Here is a 22,005-nt window from a genome sequence, read left to right on the forward strand (position 1 = left end):
GTTTCATTTTTCAAAGTACCTATTAATAATATTTAATGTAGTTTGCCTTACAGCTCTTTTCAAATTAATATTATAAAGTAGGTACATAAACGTTAGCAGATAATAATATCTATATTATTTTAAATTGTTCGTGTTTCTTAAATATAATATTATCAAACATCAATTTTCCGTAAAATATAATAAGTAATCAATTATAATATATTATAATAATTAATAATTTCTTATATTTCAAAATTCTGAATGCCAAATGTTTTTTTTTTTTTTTACACTTTTACTTTTATCTCTGGGGGTCGTTCTGAGTAAATATGTACAATCGATGTATAAGTATATAATGTCAACAAAAGTATATCAGTGCAAGCATTACATCATTTGTAATATAAAATTATAAATATAATAAAAACAACATATTATTTTTATTTCATACTTCATAAAATTGAAACAGAATTTTTACTCAAATAAATACTGATTACAATACAGCAGATTTATAAAGATAATTTGAACCAATGCATAATATAAAAATAAATAAGATTTTCGTTTATTCATATTTATTATATAATTCCCATTATCTCGTATCTACTCGTGTAGTCTTGTAGTGTGTACCTTATAACTTATAACTACATTAAAATACGTCTAAACTCTAAATCCAACTTTAAGGGGTTTTAAATAGGCAACTTTAATGCGGACCAGAGATAAATTCAAATTTTTATTATTAATAGTGAAGAACTTTATCTTTGTATTGTAAGTTGAAGCATTTATATTTTTTTGATAATTTTCTTGAACAAATGTATATATAATTCAAGAAATATTTCAAGAAAAATTATCAAATATTTACAAACTAATCTATAATACATTATCAGCTAGTATTAAAAAGATAATCACAAAATACATAATATTATGATCAACAAATTTATTTTTGTTAATATAATACAAATTTGTATATTTTAATATGAATATTTATGAGTCGTTTTAATAGCAAATAAATATTGATTATTTAAAATTGAATGTGTTGATATCAAAATCACTTATAATGAAATGTTAGATACTTAATACTCATTTAAAAGATACTTTATGAGTTATATAGTTTAATAAATATTGTTATTAATACTTAAAGATCAAATAAAAGAAAAAACTTACACACTAATGAATTAGATGCTAAAATAATTTCGGGCGTTTAGTACAGTAATATGAATACATTTTTTTCTTATTCTTACCTTAATTAGTTCTTCTGAAGATAATTTCTGAATTGCCTTGCAACCATAGAATACTTTATGCCATTGTCTTATGACTTCCAAAGGTGATGAAGTCATCGTATCAATACAGACGTTGAATAGTTTTGTGAAAAAAGCCAACACTGATCCAAAAATTACAGGAGTATAACACATAACATGAGAAACTTCCAACCAAATGAACCAATGTCCAGTTAGCAAAGAGATTGCAATTATATTATGATATATTTATTTTATATATGGATATATGATAATTTAATTGTCCATGAAATGAAACATTAATTTATTATTTAAAATAACTTATCGATAATATATAATTTAAAAATATTTATAACAAATCTTTTCATGAATTAATAATTAAAATTATAAATAGTTCTATAAATATATTTGTTTAGTCTTTCTTTTATTTTTATATTTAAAACGTAGTATGATAACATTAATTAAATTTATATTTGTCTATAGGTAGTTAATAAAAAAAAACAGTATGTAAACTTACGTTTAAAAAATTGTAAATTCAAATACTACATAAACCACCCGCAGAATAAAATTTAAAACGTATCTTATCAATTTTAAAATTATAGTCCGTATTTTTAAATGTACAACTTTTTAACCGATCGTAAATTATGCGAGACTGTACTAGTATGGATGCATGTAAGGACTGAAACGCCGAACACGACAAAGGGTGCATAATATACGCCATGGTTGCTGTAACGACCTCTAGATGTGAATGTGTGATTAAAGGTTTAAAAGGAATCTTGGTGGTGACTCGATGTAAAATAAAATAAAATAAATTTAAACCTATAGCATTTTACATAATTATGTAATATCGAACAATATTTTGCTGAGTGATGTCACTGCAACACTCCCCCTTCTATCACGTCACAATGTTTGTAATCTCACACTAAATTTACATATTGTTTTACTTCTACAGATTTTAAATTCTCATATTTTTTTTTATTTTCATTTTATAAAAAAAAAAAAAAAAACGATATTTTTCAATGCTACTATACAACAATTAGTTAGAATAAAACGTTGTTAAGTTTAATCGTGTAGTGTTACACTTTTACTTACGTGTTCTCATACACTCTTAGAATTGTACTGAACCCGATTCGTGTTCATTTCTTACTACTTGATGATAAAATAAAATAATACTATGAATTTAATTATATTTATGTCTAGAAATGATACATAAGACATTTGATTGGACTTCCACAAAAATACAAAAACTGCATAATTTTTAATTTGATTAATAAATACCATTAACATGATTACTAATCCATTATTTGTCCTCTCTCTTTCTCTAACTCTATCTCTCTCTCCGTTAATTTGTCAATGAATCAATTTTTGCTTTTTAATATTAGGTTCGTTGCAACAATTTAAGTTTATCAAATCAAAAACAATAAAGTAATTATTAAATAACATACAAAATACAGCCAACAGGAGACAAAAAACATTTTAAATAATCATGTTTATTTGAAAACCAATTCCAATCATTATATTATAATCACAGTACCTATTACATCGACTACAACATGTGTTTTAAGTGAATATGAAATCATTGTTTTACTGTAATCATAACTTATAAGTTAATAGATTTGTTATATTAATTGTACAATTTATGCCTATTGACATAATTAAACCTGCCTGTATATAAAATTGAAAAGATACCTAATATAATTTACTCCTAGGTACCAATGAAAATTCTAAAATATCCACTATAAATCAAATTCATATTAGGTACAGTTATGCACTGTTATACAAATAAATATTTTATATAATTGAATAATTACAACTGTCAACTAGGTATATATTTTAATCTTTATTATATTTTGTGTTATAATAACTATAATAAGTACTTTTTTTACGAATGTGGTGATAATTTGTGTACTTATTTATTCTTATTTTATTTATAATAGTGTTATTTGTTTTGTATGATTTTAAAATTCATAATTTTCAAGTTTTTATACAGGTATTATTAAAAACTAAATGTGCAACATTTTGATTTTATTAGACATAGCATATTATTTATTTTTAAGTTTTTCTCAATGTTTAATGTAACATTCAATAACTGTGAGACAAAACTAATTGAAAGTTTACAAAAAATAAATATAGAATCCTAACTTCCGTTTCAGTATTTTTTGTATAGTATATTATTATTATCTATAAAATAGGTAGTTAAATATTATATACGTACATTTTTTGATCCTGATGTAAAAACTATGAGTGGTTTTATAAATATGTACTAATTTGTTTTTTAACAAAAGACAATAGATATTAGGTTAGTTAGTTAGTGTACCTATAACACATTAACACTGCACAAGGTACCTAATGGCTAATATCTATGCCATAATAAATACTGTGGGCAATTTATATTATTTCGAATTAATAAAAATACGTAATGCGTATATTAAGCCAGTAAGTTTTATTTCTTCAAAAAATACCGTTTTGGACAGTAAAAAACTACAAAATTAAGAAAATATTGAATTAAAATTATATTTTGTATATGTAAGGGCGTAAGGCTGCATTTTATGATTTTATAATAGTAATTTTCGATACAATAAATGGTAAAATTGACTGTTGTAGCTTTGTTTTTAGTATAAGATCTTCACTTGTTTATTAAGTTCATATTCCATCAATTTGGATCATCCGTAGATGCTTACAAATACTTTTTATGAAAGCTTAAATATACAAAAAAATCTTATATTGATCATAAGTACACATTATTTACATGGTAAATCAAAGCTCAGAATTGTTTTCAAATTTAATGATTCATCATATACCTATGACCAAACTACGTAGTTTTTCTATACTATTTTTAGCAGTATAATAACATGAGTACACTCCAATTCGTTGTGTACAATATTTGGATCTCTAAGATAAAATAAACTTCACAAGTATTAATATTTCAAAAATGTCCTCATTTTAATAAAAAGAAAAAAAATGAAGAGGGAAACATCAATACATACTTAGGTAAATACATAATAGTAAATAAAGATAAAATAAAATCAATACAACATGCGTCAATGTGTGTAGTAGGTACATATACTTCCTTGAATTAATTTTGTTGGTTTATTTAAAACAGTTCTTATTGAGATTTTAAAATGTAAATTGTATTTTAAAATCTATAAAAATCTAAAATAACGTAACTTTTTATTTAGACTCGAGAAACTTCACGGTTAAAATATTTAAGTTTAAACTAATTTTTTGGTAATTTTTCTATGTACGTATAAATTATAATAGATAGTATACGATTTAAAATAATAATATATTGAATATGTTTGTTTGAAAGTCCATCACATAATCGCAATCGTTTAAATATAAATAATATAAATTAAACATAAGTACACTAAAAATAAATAAAAATAATTACAATTCACCAATCATTATAGTCTAATAGTCCGACTATTTATATTAAATTAATTAGATGAGATTAAATTTGTTTTTAAAAATTAGGGATGATAAAAATGTACGTAGTAAAGCTATTTACTGATAATTACCATTCTAAATATTATGATCAATTCACATCGATTTTATTTATTTAAATTGTGTAATGAAATTTAATCATAATTATCTATGAATCTATCTACTTCATAATATGTTTGTAAGAAATTACAAAATGAATGAATTACAATAAATATAATTTATCTACAAAATATTAACCATTTACTATTTATTAAATATAAATATAAATATTATTAACTAGTTACTTACAGTAGTTCATTATTTGGCAGGAACACATGACTTGACGAACAACGTTTGTGCAAATAAACAGTTGGAGTCAAATATTATACTTATATACATTATTATTTATACAATATCAACACTTGTTAGATTTCTTAAATATCTATAAACGACCTTATAGTACTTAAAATTAAATATTGTATTATAAATTAATGAAAAACATTAATTACGTTATATAACAATGAAAATTCACGAGGAAAATAACGTGTAACAATATTATGTTTTTAGCTTGTGACCCCAAGGCCCAAAACATAGTACCTATTAAACAATAAACATTTAATTTTTAAATGATACATAAATCAATAAACCTCAATTTTAAATGTAAATACGTTGTAGTGTTTTTGTATAAAATGAAAATTAATATGTTTTGTATTTTTGTAAGGAGCGCGAGAAACGTTATTATAACCTGTGTAAGCAATAACAGCTAATGAGTAGGTAATATAAAAGGATGATGGTACATTATTACATGTATCACAACAACGACAACAATTTAAATTATCACTTAACTAACTTAGTCCTTAATATCTACTTACATGGTGTGCCTTCAATTTCATATTCCTAAGATAGTTAATTTTAAATCTTAACCATATCGTACACAAAAGATAATTAATTACAGATATATGACTGCACTAAACAAAAATGGAAAATTGTATACATACGTTCAAAACAGCTAACCAACATAAAATTCTCATGCTTTAAACAACCTGTATTAATAATGAACCAGTATAATAGTATGACATATTAAATGGATATCAAAATCTGAAAGAAACAATATTATATACATCATCGAAAAGTTGTGTAGGTACTCATTGTAACGGAAAATATAGAAACAAATATTCGTCCTACCACAATACCCCATGAGTGCTCGATATAATATATCACTGTAGTATAGTTTCAATATTAAAAGCAATTGTACACACTACACGAGTACACAGTAGAAATTAATTCCAGCGCTATAAATATCAGTGATTTCCTTGGTATAAGTGTAATTAAAAACTGAGAAAATTAATAAATATTTCCATTTATTTACTTTTGGGATATATTGTTACAAAGCTATTTCTTAGATAAAAAAAAAACGTCAGTTTAATTTGTTTTATTTTATACGCTACTATTTTCAGAAAAAAAAAGAAATTATTTAATAATATAAAATGTACTTGAAAAAGAATTAACGTTTTAAATAACAAAATAAATGCGTATATCTAACTATAGGTACCTATTTTATTTATCCATAAGTATTTTTTAATTCAACACTCAACCACAACATTCAACACTCAACTTGATTTTATTTTAACTGTAGTTATATATTTTATATCACGTTAATATAACATATTTTATTATTAATGTTTTTACTGTCCAAACATCCAAATCATCAACAAAATTTGCAATAGAATTTTAAAAAGCTATATTGGTTTTGATTGCCTATATTAATTATTATGTATATACATTATACACAATTATAATATATTATTATACATGGGTAGGTATATAATTTCTTATCATACGAGCATTACATTTAATACTGCTATACCAATTAGGTTTTATATAATTTTATATTAACAGTTACCTATTATTATTATAGCATTTTATTGTATTATAATTAATTATAACGTATATGATATGATATTACTTACTCTCAAAATTCTGTAAGGGCTATCCGTCAACAAACATACGTCCCCGTCAACGGTAGAACTCTGACGAAAAATAAGTGGTGTAAGGCAAAGTTTTTCACTTGACGACAACATACGGCCTGTACCGCCAACTTTACTCCCGTGTATTCTCCTCATTTGAATCAACTGCCACAAACGATGCTTCTATACAACAAAAATGGTAAACACGGTTTAAAAAAAAATATAAACCATGAATAAAACATCGTTTTCGAACAACCAACCCATAACGTGACATAGGCTTATTATAAAACAACCCTATAATACCTATACGTTATAGGTTTAACCCTTTTTCGAAAACTTGATAGCTTGTAAAATGTAGTGTGTCAATATGATATTACTTATTAAAATACAGAAGATATAAACTATATTTTTTTTTTTTTTAATGTCTCCGTTATTTGACAACAAAAAATTTAAATAGCTCAAATACATTGACTTCAAACGATTGGATTATTGTATAGGTACGTTAAACATTATTAGTATGTGTATTCAATTTAATATTAATTTGAATGTCATATTATTTGGTTTTGATGACACAAAGCACAAGGTAAAACAATACAAAAAAAAAACTAAAATATTTACATTTATTATTTTAATATTTTATTATTTAACTCAATCTAAGTAGATTTTTCTAATATAGGTACTCGTAAATGATTAACTATAATTTAGTTTAAAATGCATTTTAACACAAATACTAATACCCAATAGTACGGTACATTTTAATAATGAGCGAATATGTTATTTTTTCTTCGAAAATAAAAGTTTAAGCAGCAAATATGATGACTATATACCTACAAAATGTATCATAAAACCAGTTATTGAAGAAATGTCCAAAGGTGGGCAAGTTAATGAAAATAATTAACTCAAGTTAAGTTAAGTTAAGATGACACAAGATCGATAAGTTAAAAGTTAACAGTTAACAAATTATAAATTTAACTCGATAAGTTAAAAGTTAATATAGAAAATAATATTAACTTAACTCGGTTTAAAAAAGTTAATTTTTTTTTTTAAATTAGTATGTAAATTACATAAAGAGTGAAAGTGTCTTTCTAATTTCTAATTTATAAATTATAAAAAATAATTTTATGAACTTTTATCATCATGTTACCATTTTATTTTTAGTTTACTATTATTTACTAATTTAAACTATACTCATCTCAAATTAATAATTTAACAAATATATTTTTTCATATCCTATAGAAATTGAATGTCATAATACGTGAAGATGAGTACATGACCTTCATATATGTATATTATAAGTTATATAACATTAAAACATAATAATTGCCAATTTGTAATTTAAAATTATTAGTTTTATTAAAAACATTTATAATTGCAACTCGCATAATATATAATTTATAATTTAATAAAATATATTAATATACACAAAATTATGTTATCAAGAAAATGTTTGTGTTTTTCTATTGGATTATTTTTATTTTATACTGATTATAGTAATATATTTACGTATAAACGAGAAAATTTAAAAATGTTTTCAACTTGATGAATTTTTTTAAAATCAACTGAGAAAAACTAAGTTATTTCAACTGTAAATTAATCTAGTTAAGTTCATAAGTTGATTAGAAAATAAACTAACTAGTTAATGCCCACCTTTGCAGGAAATGTTAAATATTTGATAGTTGATTGTAGCATTCAAATTGTCGGTACTTTACGAGTTAATAAAAACCAATTAAGAATAAACAGTAAAATATGGGCTGAATTTTCCAAGTTGAGAATAATTCTTAACTTTTAATATTAAAAATAATAATAGTTATAATGTTATTAAATTATTTATCTATAATAAGACATTTTCATAACATTAAATTAAATTTAGGTAACTACACAAGGACATTCACTTACAAGACAGGGATTCATTTAAATTTTTTAGGGTAGTTTTTCCTAAGAGACTTCAAATATTTTAATAAAACATATTTTGTATCATTTTTGTATGTTTTGGATATTTTATCGAAACATTTGAATAAAATATGTATCTATACTATATTCAAACATTTTTTTAACATATCTCTGAGCATTTTTTTCTACGATAACTTAAAATATAAAAATTATAGGTAAGTAGCTGCACTGTAGCAAACTATTTATGTCAGATCAGAATATTTTATTTCAAATATTTACGATGGCTTATTATTGATTTCAAAATTATTTGTATGTAATGTATTATTAATATGTATTTTTAATCTTATATCGTTTTCTAAAACTCTTCGTAGTAGCCAGTAGGTACAAAAAATCCATGTACCAATTTCATCACAAAGAAGTTCAAAATTAAACCTATATAAAGTGTTTGTACTTTCGCCTTTCAAAATATAAAAAGCCTTCTATAGTGGTTCTGCATTATACTTTGATAGTACACCATATATATAAGTACAACATATTAAACGTTAGAAAAATTGTTTAGTGTACATATTAAACGAGAATCCTACACCTAGTAAAATATTTGAAAACATTCCTGATTTCCAGCATTATTCTGAATTGAAACGTTTAATGTATTTATAACTAATATAGAAATTATAATTTAATGTTTGGCATTTTTCAGAAATATGCTGGAAAAATAATTTGTTTTAAATATAGGTATATATTATGACGTAATTAAAAATCTGAATACAAATAATTATAAATCCAGTAGCTGTAAACTGAGTAATGAATGTATAATGTATCTTATCGTAAAAAAAATTAACAATTTTACAAGAATAAATGGACGTGATTATTTCAAAATAGTTGTATTCAATTTTAATAATAATAACAAAACAACAACGCATATTTATTTGAAATATAATCAATATGTTTTATACTTAAATTAATTAATGATTTTATTCAGAACTTGCATGTCCTAAATCAGAATGACATAATATTATGAATCACTCGTGGGAAATCACGATTTAAACCACTTATTTAAATGAGGATTTTTAGGCACTTAAAAGTATATTAGAAAATAATATATAAATTAATCTTAAATTAGAATTTTTATTTTACCATCTTTTTTTACTGTTAGTAATTTGTTTTTTTTTTTTATAAGTAGTACGGTTTGTTGAACTAATTTTTAGCAAAAACAGTAAGTCACATATTATATTATTTATTATTATATATTATATTCATACATTATTGTTGTTAAATCATAACAAATCAATACCATTGAAACGGTGGGAATAAGTTAATTATATAAATACAATAAAATACCTAGCTTAAAATTATTCAAATTATTTTAAAAATTGTGTACCTATAGAAAATAATAATTTATATATAATAGAGTTTCAAGTCCATATGATTAATATAATTATTGTTTATTAAGAGGACGCTACACCCGCATGTGTTGTCTCCGTCTTACAAATGTATACAACATAGCAAAAACTGTTTTGCGCGGGAAAAAACCGAGAACGCTACAGTCATAACTAAGAAACAAAATTTTCACGACATAAAAAGGAGAACTTTGGCTGTGCAATGTTGTTTTTATTTTTTTGATATCACTTATATGAAAAAAGCTTTTACTGTTTCAAAAACCATTATTGTTTGTGTTTTTCAAACTTGAAAAACTTTTTTCATATGATATCAAAAAAATAAAAACAACGTTGCACAGCCAAAGTTTCCTTTTTATCAGTGTTGGGGAGTAACTTAACTTAAGTTACAAGTTACTGTGACTTCTGGATCCACTACTGAGCGTTGTTGGAACCATAATTAATAATAATAATAGTATATAAGCAAAATAAATATTTTGTTAAAAATGTCATATTGTTGATTGTCATTATTAAGTTTATATGGTGTTGTCATATTGACAACATGGTTATTAAGCTCCAGTGATATTAAAAAAAAAGTAACTTCTATTATAATTGAGTTACTTTTTAAACTCAAAAGTAATGTAACTTGACCAAATAAAAAAAAAGTAACTTACAAATAACTTAGTTACAATTTTGATAAGGAATTAGTAATGTAACTTAATTACCCAAAATAAGTAACTTCCCCAACACTGCTTTTTATGTGGAGAAAATTTCGTGATTCAAATTTCTGTTTCCTCTCAAAATCTACAAATTACTCAAAAGATTTCATCAGTAGTTGAGTAGTATATAAATTATATAATATACAGCCATATAAGTACCTACCTACTACTTACCCATGGCGTAATTTGTTCATGTTTGGGGGGGCCGGGAGGGGATCGAAACATTAACCCCACCACAAAAAAATTTTTGGTTTATATCAAACTCATAATGACATTTCAGTATCTACAACCAATGTGATTTGTAATCTGTATAATGTAAGTACATATTATATGTATAAATGCGTTATAAGTAATTACATACTTTTAATAAAGTTATGAATAGATTCGTGAAATAATCTGCATAGGTAGGCATAAAATACTCAAGACAACCTCAAAAGGTTATAACTTTGAAACTTAGTCCGACACTCCAACTGACAAATTCTGATTGCATCCAATTGTTCTTAAGTCTTAAATTCTTAACTCAATGAAATGTTTAAAAAAAATTTTTTTTTAAATCATATGTGAGCTAAACTGCATTGTTGTGCCGTATTTGAATATATTTATCAATAGCGATTAGTGTTTATTACGAAGTAATATATCTCAGTTATGTACAGCTACCCGACAGCAGTCGGGCTTTTATGTATTATTTCTATAAAATATACTTTAGTAGCTATAATATGTTAATTAATAATATTAATAGTTAACAAAGTACTTAAATATGGTTTGCCACTTTTAAAAAATAATCATTGGGGAGGGATACAACACCCAAATCCCCGATGCCACGTAATTTCTCCACTTCTACTTACTCTGAACAACATGAATCTTTTTTTCTACTAAAAATCATAACTGGGGCTAATAATGAACAACTATATCCTGTGCTGTATGTATTATGGTAGAATTTTATAATATACCTAGTTATAGTAGTTATGTACTTAATAGTTAATACTCATGTAAAAAATACATAAATCTAGAGACGTGACTATCTAAAATAATTACTTATAAAAATCATCGTTTTTGACAGTTTTTGGTATTCCCGGGGGCCGGGATCGATTTCGAGAATTTCCGAAGTGCCAACACTATAACCAGGTAATCGTTTTTAATCTTATTCTATGCACAAAACACAACAAAGTTTTTTTTTTAATTTGAAAGAATGTTCAATTCTAAGAATAATGGTATAGGTTTTACGTTTCTACTTACATTATTCAATAAGTTATGAGCAATTAAAAAAAGACGCGTGACGTAATTGGTCCCGCGGCTCATCGTAATTGCCTATCTTATACGTATAAAAGTTCCTCACTTCACACAACGATTTACCAACCTAACAATTTTTGTTTGAAATTTAATTTACATATAAAATATGTGTAATTTTATATGTTTAATACTATATATAAGTATCAGAAAATCAATATAATGTTTAATTTTTTAAATATTAAAAATCTTAAAAGAGATATATTTTTATTTTTATTTTATATTTGGATGGCCATGACGCGCCGTTTACTAAAAATATCACTTTAAAGATTTATTAATGTTTAAAAAACTAAACATTATATTGAATTTCTGATACTTGTGTCGACTGAAACACATAAAATCACACTTTTATACGTAAACTAAATTTCAAAAATAAAATTTTTAGTTTGGTAAATCGTTGTGTAAAGCGAGGAACTTTTATGCGTATTAGATAGGCAATTACGATAAGCCGTGCCTAATGACGTCATGCGGCTATTCTAATTTTTTTATAATATCTCTTAAAGTAATCATTTTTTTTACAGCGGATTTTCCCTAAATCATTTAATATAGCCATACCTAAAATAATTTAACATTTAAAAAAAAAAAATTAAAGAACATTTTTTTGTGTTATGTGCTCCTTTCAAGCAAAAATTAATATTTCCGATTATACTTTTCATAGTAATACCTTATTACTACCCGTATTTTTTCAAGTTTGAAATTGGGCTACTTAGCACAAATATGTGTAAAGCATTTACAGGCAATTCCATTTTTGTAACTACTTGTCAAAATAAGTAGGTATCAATTTGATTAAAATGTTAATTCCTAATATATTAGATTATTTTTATAAACCTTCTCTTCATACTTTTAACATTATTAAACAATTTATTAAGTGGAATTATATAAATCATTAAATGCATCGTTTTTGATTCATTTGGTCGACTATATATTATGCCAAATGCCAATCCACCACGGTTTGATGCTATCTGCTCAAATCTTGAAAACCCCAATTGAAACTAAATAATATGCCTCTCGCAATAGAGTAGGTAGTCGGTACTAGGTATAATATTTACGATATTCACAATTTTACAATAATATTATATTTAATTTCCGAAAGATAATAAAAATCAGTGAAAAATTCGCAGAACTAAGACACCTGTAGTATAAGTGTATAGCCGTTAATCGTTATCATTCAAATCGATGGAAATACAATTTTAAAAAATAAATAAAAATACAAATAAATCTGAAAGGGTCGGAAGCGTACGTAGTATACGCCCGGACACCAATTTGCTTCGTCCGCATCAGACATCAGTGCACCACTAACTAGGCCTGCGCGATTATTCTTTGACACAACCGATTATCAATTATAGGTTCTAATCGATTTTTCCGGTTAATCGGATATCCGATTAATCAATCGATTATTGAATTAATCGATTTATTATCAATCGATTAATCTAGCAATCGATTACTATAAATGATCTATTAATTCAATAATTCAACAATCTAACTAAAAAAACCGATTAATTTATTTAAAAATAAATAACACACTTTGTATAGTACGAAATTTAATAGTGTGTTAATCGAATTAAACCTTTATAATAATATTATGTATAATTTTATATCTTCACGTTTTTTTATATTTTAATGGTTTTTGCCAAACCACATTTTAATTATTTTCTACATTTTACACAGACACACAGTAAACAATATTTTGTGTTGTTACGCCTTATACTCTTATTATAATTATTATTATAAACTATTCATTGTTATTGAAAGTAGCTGGTGTACCGTACTGTGTTTGGCTCTAAAACCAAATTGTGAAGATGGAAGAACATTGTTTGATGTTATGTGTGGATAAATACGTTTGAGGTTGAGTCTTTCGCAAATTTTTGAGTAGTATGACAATAGACTTATAGGTCTGTAAGATGTTGGGAGGTCAGGAGATTTATCTAAACCTACTCTCTAAATGGTACACGAAATGGCGAATTAAACTAAACAATAATAAATCCGTTCATGCTACGTTCACCCTAAGACACGGAATTTTCCCTAACATAACTGTTAATAATCTACCTATCCCTTCTCTTGATACAGTTAAATACTTAGGTCTAAACCTTGATAAAAGACTAGCTTGGCAAAATCATATAAGAAAAAAAAGACTAATACTTAATACCCGCTCCCGATCTCTAAAAGTATTAATCTCAAAAAATAAGTTCTCAACCCTAAAAACTAAATTACAAATATATAAATCTCTTCTGAAACCCATATGGACGTATGAAATCCAACTATGGGGCTCTGCGAAAAAATAAAATTTAAATAAAATTCAGACATTCCAAAATATCACACTTCGAAAAATCACCAACGCTCCACCCTATATCTCAAACCTGACCCTACACAAAGACTTAGGTGTAAGTGTTTCTATAAACGTTTTTATACTAAATTAAAAAAACCATGAAAATCCTTTGATAAAAGGATTACATATCCCGTCACTTCCTGGAAATCCCCGTCGTAGACTTAAAAGAAAATGGTGTAGAGATCATTTAACTTAATCCGTAACAACACAACTTCGAAGCTAAGTGCTACTAATGGTTGGCTCCTTATTCACGTAACCTCGTGTTTTTTTTCTCTAATCTCACATACACTTATTGTGCATAATATGTATAAAAAAATTGTATGATTCTTGTAAAAATAAAAAAATAAATAAAAATTGAGAGTAGCTATTTTTATTATTATCAGCTTAGTAGTGAACGGTGGTATATTATAGTATACTAGTGTTTTAAGTGTTTATCTAGAAATAATTTAGATTTGACCGATTTGGGTCTATGTGTGTAGTACGAAAATTTGGATATTTTAGGGACTGGGCTCTAATATAATGGATATTGGATAGTCAGAATTACAATTTTTTATTATTGTCTTTATTTATTACTGAGTGGTTGTGTACAATGTACATGACAAACAATTTCAAAAAAACTTTAACATAATTCATTAAATAACAATTAAATAAGAATTATATAATAAGTATAACAAAATAAATAAAAAACTGTTAAAACATAAGTAATGTCATACATATAAAAAAACTATCAATAATCAATTAATGATTATTTTTTTATCGATTGATCGATATTATTATATTGATCGACTTAATCGAAATAACAATTAAGATTGTATTAAGATATTGTAAAGTCACCGATATAACCGATTAATTATATGTATAATCCATTAATTGTTATAACCACGCAGGCCTGCGGCACTAAGAAGGCTAGAAGTTAAAATAATTTAAGAATAGTTGGATGTGTTCAGTGGCGGATCCAGGGGGAGTCAACTTTTTGTACTTTTGCCACCCCCCCCCCCCATGCCTCTCCCAAAATTAAGCCCTGGATCCGCCACTGCATGTGTTGTGGCGTAGTAGCTCGAACATCAGTGGGATTGCTAAGCTAATATTCACAAGGTACGTGATGCGTGTAAGTTTGGAAAATGTATATTTGTGTTTGAATATATTATATTGCATTATTATTGTGTGCACGTGTATTCTTAAAAAAATTGAAGCTGATCTGTAACAAGTGTTGCTGTATAAATGGACAATGGTAAAAGGTACAAGATAAATATAATTAACAGCAACATAAAAATAAAAAATTAATTAATTCATCTGCAGCAATTATAGCAACGGAGCATTAGCTAACGTGACAATATTATGATAATTAAACTGACCCAGCTCACCAAACAGATTAAATATGAATATAAATGCTGAAAAGTAGAAATCAATAGCCCTTATTTGGGTTGTGCACTCATGTATAATATTATCTTCATATTATTATAATATAATTCATTGATGACACAAAACAATTACAAAAAACAAATCAATTTATTACTGTAGACTACACTAATTATATATATAATATTATGATATTGAGGGTGCAACCCAAGATCTATAAAGAAGTCTTCTTTAATCTTTATAGATCTTGTGTGCGACCAACTACTCTTATCTTAATTGTGAGATTATTATTATTCTGTATTTATTTCGTTACAGCGCCAATTATAGAATAATATTAATTTGATATTTTTGAATAAATGTTAAATACAATTATAGGATGTTTGTCAGTAATTTTTTTTCTAACTCTGTTTTTGAAAGTTACTGTAGATTATAGAAATTTAATTTTTATATTTTAGCAATGCTTTAATTGTTTTTTGTGTTATGTAAAATGTTCAAATAAGCCAATACATTTAAGAGGACACTACACCCGCATTTACTCCGTCAGTTTAAACATTAGAGTGAATCGACCTATTATGAAACTTGTTAGTAAGAACATTGTCTGTGTTGGTATGTTTTATTTTTACGATTATTCAGTTTTTAAGTGAGTTATGCATGTATAATATAGCGTAAATTAAAAATGCTCATAAATCACTTAAAAATTGAATAATCGTAAAAAGGATACGAACACATATAATGTTCTTACTATCAAGTTTTATAATAGGTCGATTCACGACTCTAACGTTTAAACTAACGGAGCTAAACGTGATCTGCTGAGCGTAATTTCGCACTTGTAATTTGTGACAATACATGCGAGTGTGGCGTACTCTTAATACAAAATCTAACACAATTATAAGACTACCTACTCAAGAAATATTAAATATCTAGTCTGTTTATAATTTATAGTACAGTTTAGAACTATTAACAAAATAATTAAGTATAGATACCTATAATTATATATATATATATATATATACATAGGTAATAGTGGTATTTATTTTTAATTATTATTGATTTACTATTAAAATCGTGTAAGTTATAAATTAGGTACCTATATCTCATATTTATTATATGAGTGAATAAAATTACTGAATTACAAATGTGTTCTGAATTTTTTTTTTAAATTAGAATCAATATAATATTTATAATATGTAAGTGTGTATTATGTATACTTAAAATACTTATATTTATTTATTAATAAATAAATATATATATATTATCAAATAGCAATTGAGTTTTTAAAATTTAATTTGAATTAGAATTTTTAATTTAAATCTAAACCTTTAGATAGAATAAAATATATTATATATTAAATCATTCACACATGTTTTTATCGTTCTTATAATGTAGATTTAAAGTACTTATATTAAAATAATGTTTTTAATTTTACCCCAGGTATAGTATCGTCATTTCGTTGAACGTTCTTGCTACCGCCAATTACCCATGACATCCACCTGATACCACCATCTCTAGTCGGTTCTTCTTTCATAGTGCTATATATAGGAACAAATGTACGATTATCACTTTGGTTATGGTACTGGCGAGTAGAATATTTTTATGTGGTGACCAATAATAGTTGGTGAATTTAAGTTTTTCTTGAATATTATGATAATAATTAAGACTTAGGTATACTTAAAAAAAAATTATGTTTCTATGTATTTGGCATGATTGTAATGAAATTATTAATTGTATAATGTGTACACGAATTAAAAAAAACATTACTTTATACTCTTAAACCTTCACATAAGAACTCGAATATGAACAAAGGTGGTGAACATGCAAACAGAGATCAAGAAACAACACTACTGTATACTGAAGCGGTATAAAAACGAGTTTTAGAAAATTGTTTCACCCTCAATATTACCACAATCGATTCCACGAGCATTTTTAGGCGTTCCTTGTTTTTCATAGAATAATTGCAGTTACAAATACAATACACACGCACAAGTTTATAGTAGATGTGTATCTATACACACACAAATATACACATTAAAATTAATATAGCGAATAATAAAAATAATATATATATATATTATAGACTATAGTGTTATGTACATGTATAAATGCAACAATTGTCCATTGATAATAATGATTAGAGTCTACATAGCACACGAGCCTATTTGCATGTATACGTTGAACGGTAACAACGTATTTTTTTATACATTCATATTATGTAAAGTATATAGGCATTACACCATTAAAATTATAAGTATAGGTACCTACTGGCTACTTCCTACCAATCTAATAACAAAGTACCTAAATGGCTATATCATATTATATTATATTTATATGAATAGTAATTATTTGAATGGTTATAATTTGTTAAGCAATATAAGTATTATCTACTTATATTTTATAAACTAATGCTTATTTTATGTTGTTTATAATTGTTTTTATACGATACACTCACAACCATAGACGTGATGTGCAGAGAGAGATAGATAGTGTTCCTGGGTACCTCCTGACATTTTGCAATAATTATTGGGACCTTGAAAGTAAGGCCTCTGCCAAAGGGCTATTGTTGTTTTATTTTATTTGTAATGTCTACATAAAATCCAATATTTTCTAAAATATGTGAAAAAAAAATGAACAAAATATTACTTTGCGTTATTACATAATGTAACATAAGAACGTAACATTTTTTTTTTACATTTGCGTGTATAAACCATAATTTATAATATAAGTAGGTACTATGACCGAAAACTGTTTGAAATCATTAAGTCTAATAATGGGTAGGTATACAGAACAATAAATGGCTTCAAATGTGATACAGAATTAATAATAAAATAATTCGATAATTTAAGTAATATTCGTCAGTTATTATGTACCTACTTATGCATTTTTATCGCGTATTATGATTATTATTTTTATTATTAAACATAAATATAATAATATTATACATGGTACAAAAAAAAAGAAATTATGCATACATGTATATTATATTAATTATACATGCATACATTACAGTTTATGAGCGTTACTTGTCTTGGTAGGAGAATTTCCAAATAAAAAAGGGGGCCCAAAACTACTGTAAGCACCATATTATATAGTAGGTACTCACAATTATGTCAACAATATAAAATAAAATCATTTGAAATATTAACCAATGTACCTACTTATTGAACCTTCTTAGTTATATTAACAACGTAATAAAAAATTAATAATTCTAACAAAATATTCCATAAATCAAACTTAAAAAAACCTGCAATTAGACAAACGAATTTTTAAATAACTCATTAGTCATTACATATAGTTAAAGAATTATGTTTATAGTTCAGAATTTAGAAATATAGGATAATATATGAATTGGCTTAAGCCAATTGTAATGATTTTCAAATATATTTAATCTTTATAGTTTATGATATTTAAATAAATCATCAGTAAGAATTTCCACTTTAATATATTATATATTATGTATTTTTTTAAATATTATAATTGAATAATCGGAATTGATTTTATAAGAAAAATGAATGTGCTGTATAAAAGATATTGTATTATGGTTTTTGTTTTTGAAACTATTCAATATGAAAACACTTACTTACATCAATCAAGTTTAAAAATACATCAAAAAATGTACTTTATAAAGTTCTAGCTAGATAAAATTTCTTATATAAAAGATTATGCTACATAATATTATATACATAACTATAATATCTACATAAAAGTTATGGAGCAATAATTTTTCCTAAGAGAATTTTCATAATTCATAATATAGAAAACACTAATAAAAAAAAAAACAGAGGCAACTGGCAAGTATAGGTAACTGCCCTGCAGAACAGTAGGGGGTCGAGACTCAAGTGTAGGTACCTCGTCATTGATTAGTTCACTGTAATAGATGTGCTAAATTTTAATTTAGGAGACGGCTGTCAGTCTAGTAATATCTAGTCTATATAATATATTAATAAGTATATATTTTATCATTTATTTATATATAAATAATATATAATTGAAAATATATGTTAATAGATGGGGTTCTATTTCTATATGTTGACAAAAAAAAATTTTTGAAAATGTATATTATTTTCGAACTCAGGCGCAGGCAACACCTGTTGATAGCCATAATTTCCATACACATTTTACATATTTTTTAATTATGCGGCGGAAGAATTTCCAATCGAATTTCAAAACTAAGCTAAAAAGTTTACTGCACCAGTAAGTTACATTTTAGAAAAAATAAAATATTCGAAAATGCTTGTAAAAATTGCTCTAAAAAAAGATGGAAATTCGTGTTTTAACGCCATTTTTGTTACCTACATAGATTTTATAGAACAAGGAGCGTATTGCTGTTTTCCAAATTGGGCTTGACCAATCAAATAAATGGCAATCTAGAAAATGAAAAAAAAGCGGGTAAATGGATGTTGCTCTGCTGTACAGTCGGTTACAAGTGGGTCACAGTGAACAATGGATGGTGTTAAATTTGATTAAATATTTTTATTTTTATGTAGGTAGTTTTGTGGTTTAGTTTTTAATTGATTATAATATAAAAATATAAAATGGAATATCAATTAATTCACATAGACTATATAGTAGGTGATAGAAATTCCTTCAGTGGCACACGCATTATTTGGCACCTAACACGGATATTTGAACAAGAGTAATTAACTCAGTGATTATTGATCGGATAATGAATAAAGATTTTATCATTGGTGATCTTACTTATGCATATAGTTACCATGGTTTACCAATTGGCTATTCACAATAATTGTAAAGATTACGAGTATTTAATGAGCATAGTATTAAGGTGTAGATTTCCTACCTATAGGTGGCTAAAATTGTACTTACTGTAGGTCTGCAGCTCATCGTCGTGTCCCCAATTCACCGCAGGTCGATTGCCTACCTAGTAGGTACCTGATATACTACTTCCATATTGTTCGCGATCCAACATACTCGGAGTGTCTACCTATATAATTGACTAAGTTGCACGTAAATAAATTTTCACTTGAGGTGTCTGACTTTCTAGAGACACTCAAACACAGTTTTCGACTTAACACTTTATACATACAATAAATCACGGGATATACGAAGGCATAAAACACTATCAGGCCGTAGGCATATGGCCTATACATTTTTTAAACAAATATATATTTTTTTTAACTAATCTTTGGCATAGGCAGCGCAGACCAGCGCTGGGCGGGAACAGCTAGTATAATAATAAACATAAATATTTCAAGGCCCCCGCGTTAATAATATTTTTAAAGTTGCTATACAAAATAACCAAAATCGTTACCTGTTCTTTGTTTAAATAGGTATCTATAATTTCATCAAAGTTTGAACTTCAAATGCACATAAAATTATAAAACAAAGATTGTGAATTCGGCTTTGACTTTTTTAATTCCTGTATTAACAATTTATGAGAAACATTGTATAATTATATTTAAAGATTTTTGACTGAACATATTTTTTTTATTGATAATTATTCATTATTGAAATAAATTTAAAAAATTTAAAATGTCGAACGCTATAAAAAGCTCAAAAAAGACAAACTATTTAAAAAATGATATCATGTAAGTATAGAAAATATTGATACAAACATTCATTAAAATGTCAAATAACTACCAATACCTATTACCTACGATTTTTGTTTTTTGCAGAATTACAAAAATATAAAAAGAAATAGATTTGATTGAAAACTTCTTTTGCAATAGGTACCCGTTTTCCCCCAATTTTTTACTTTTGATCTCACAAAGTATCAACTAGATTCACTAATCACTATTCTACATTTCTACCAGAAAAGATGTCGAAGTGGAAGATTGAAGCATTTTTAGCGCTCTAAAAATATATGATAAGAGAAAGAAAAAAACACAACATTGAAAATCAATACATTTATCATTCCGCTCGGAATTTAAATCTAAAACTATTAAAATAATATTATAGGTTAGATTAGGTTAAGTCACGACCCCCCCAAAAAGGATTGAACATTTAAAACAATAGGTCCCATGTAAGTAGGTTATTCTGTAATCAAAAAATCTAAATAATACAAAGAACTCAGTTTTCTTATAGTTATTTTATGTTCAAATTTAGATAAAATTAGATATTTAAACGAAGAGGAACGATTTTAGTTTCGTGTTATATTTTTAAATTGTTATTCATGGGTACTGGAAATACATCTCAAGACGTACATTGATATAGGTACAAATAATAATAATTCAACTTATTGGCTACCGTATTAATAATAATAATATTAATTATTAATTTATCAATACAATATAAAAAATCTTTGGCGGACAATCCGTCTCTGCTCATCGGAATTGTTTTTCGTATACAATGATATTATATCATTGAATTTAAATGTAACACCATCCATTACGGTAACCCACTTGTAACCTACCTACTGTACAGCAGAGCGACAAGTTGTAGTTCTCAAATATATATTATACGATTATTAATACCAATATATCCATGTATATACCTACACCAATT

General features: G+C 25.6%; 1 protein-coding gene across 6 annotated transcripts in view; it reads right to left on the reverse strand.

Moving 5' to 3' along the window:
- LOC100165446 (transient receptor potential cation channel subfamily A member 1) overlaps window positions 1-20,669 on the reverse strand; it is a 43,122-nt gene extending 22,453 nt beyond the window's left edge. Inside the window, exons 1-3 of one of the 6 annotated variants that reach the window (XM_029487063.1) lie at window positions 20,368-20,669; window positions 16,976-17,078; window positions 6,599-6,778 (exon numbers count right to left, since the gene is read on the reverse strand). In XM_029487063.1, the coding sequence (XP_029342923.1) occupies window positions 6,599-6,778; window positions 16,976-17,074 (279 nt within the window). In that variant the 5' untranslated portion in view covers window positions 17,075-17,078; window positions 20,368-20,669. Of the gene's footprint in view, window positions 1-1,211; window positions 1,495-1,722; window positions 2,190-6,598; window positions 6,779-16,975; window positions 17,250-17,307; window positions 17,409-20,367 lie in introns of those variants that run through there. The other 5 variants (XM_029487065.1, XM_029487067.1, XM_029487066.1 and 2 more) reach the window with 5 other exon arrangements.
- Between the last annotated feature and the right edge of the window lie 1,336 nt (window positions 20,670-22,005).

The sequence above is a fragment of the Acyrthosiphon pisum genome, chromosome A1 (genome assembly GCF_005508785.2).
Source record: "Acyrthosiphon pisum isolate AL4f chromosome A1, pea_aphid_22Mar2018_4r6ur, whole genome shotgun sequence".
Taxonomy (NCBI): domain Eukaryota; kingdom Metazoa; phylum Arthropoda; class Insecta; order Hemiptera; family Aphididae; genus Acyrthosiphon; species Acyrthosiphon pisum.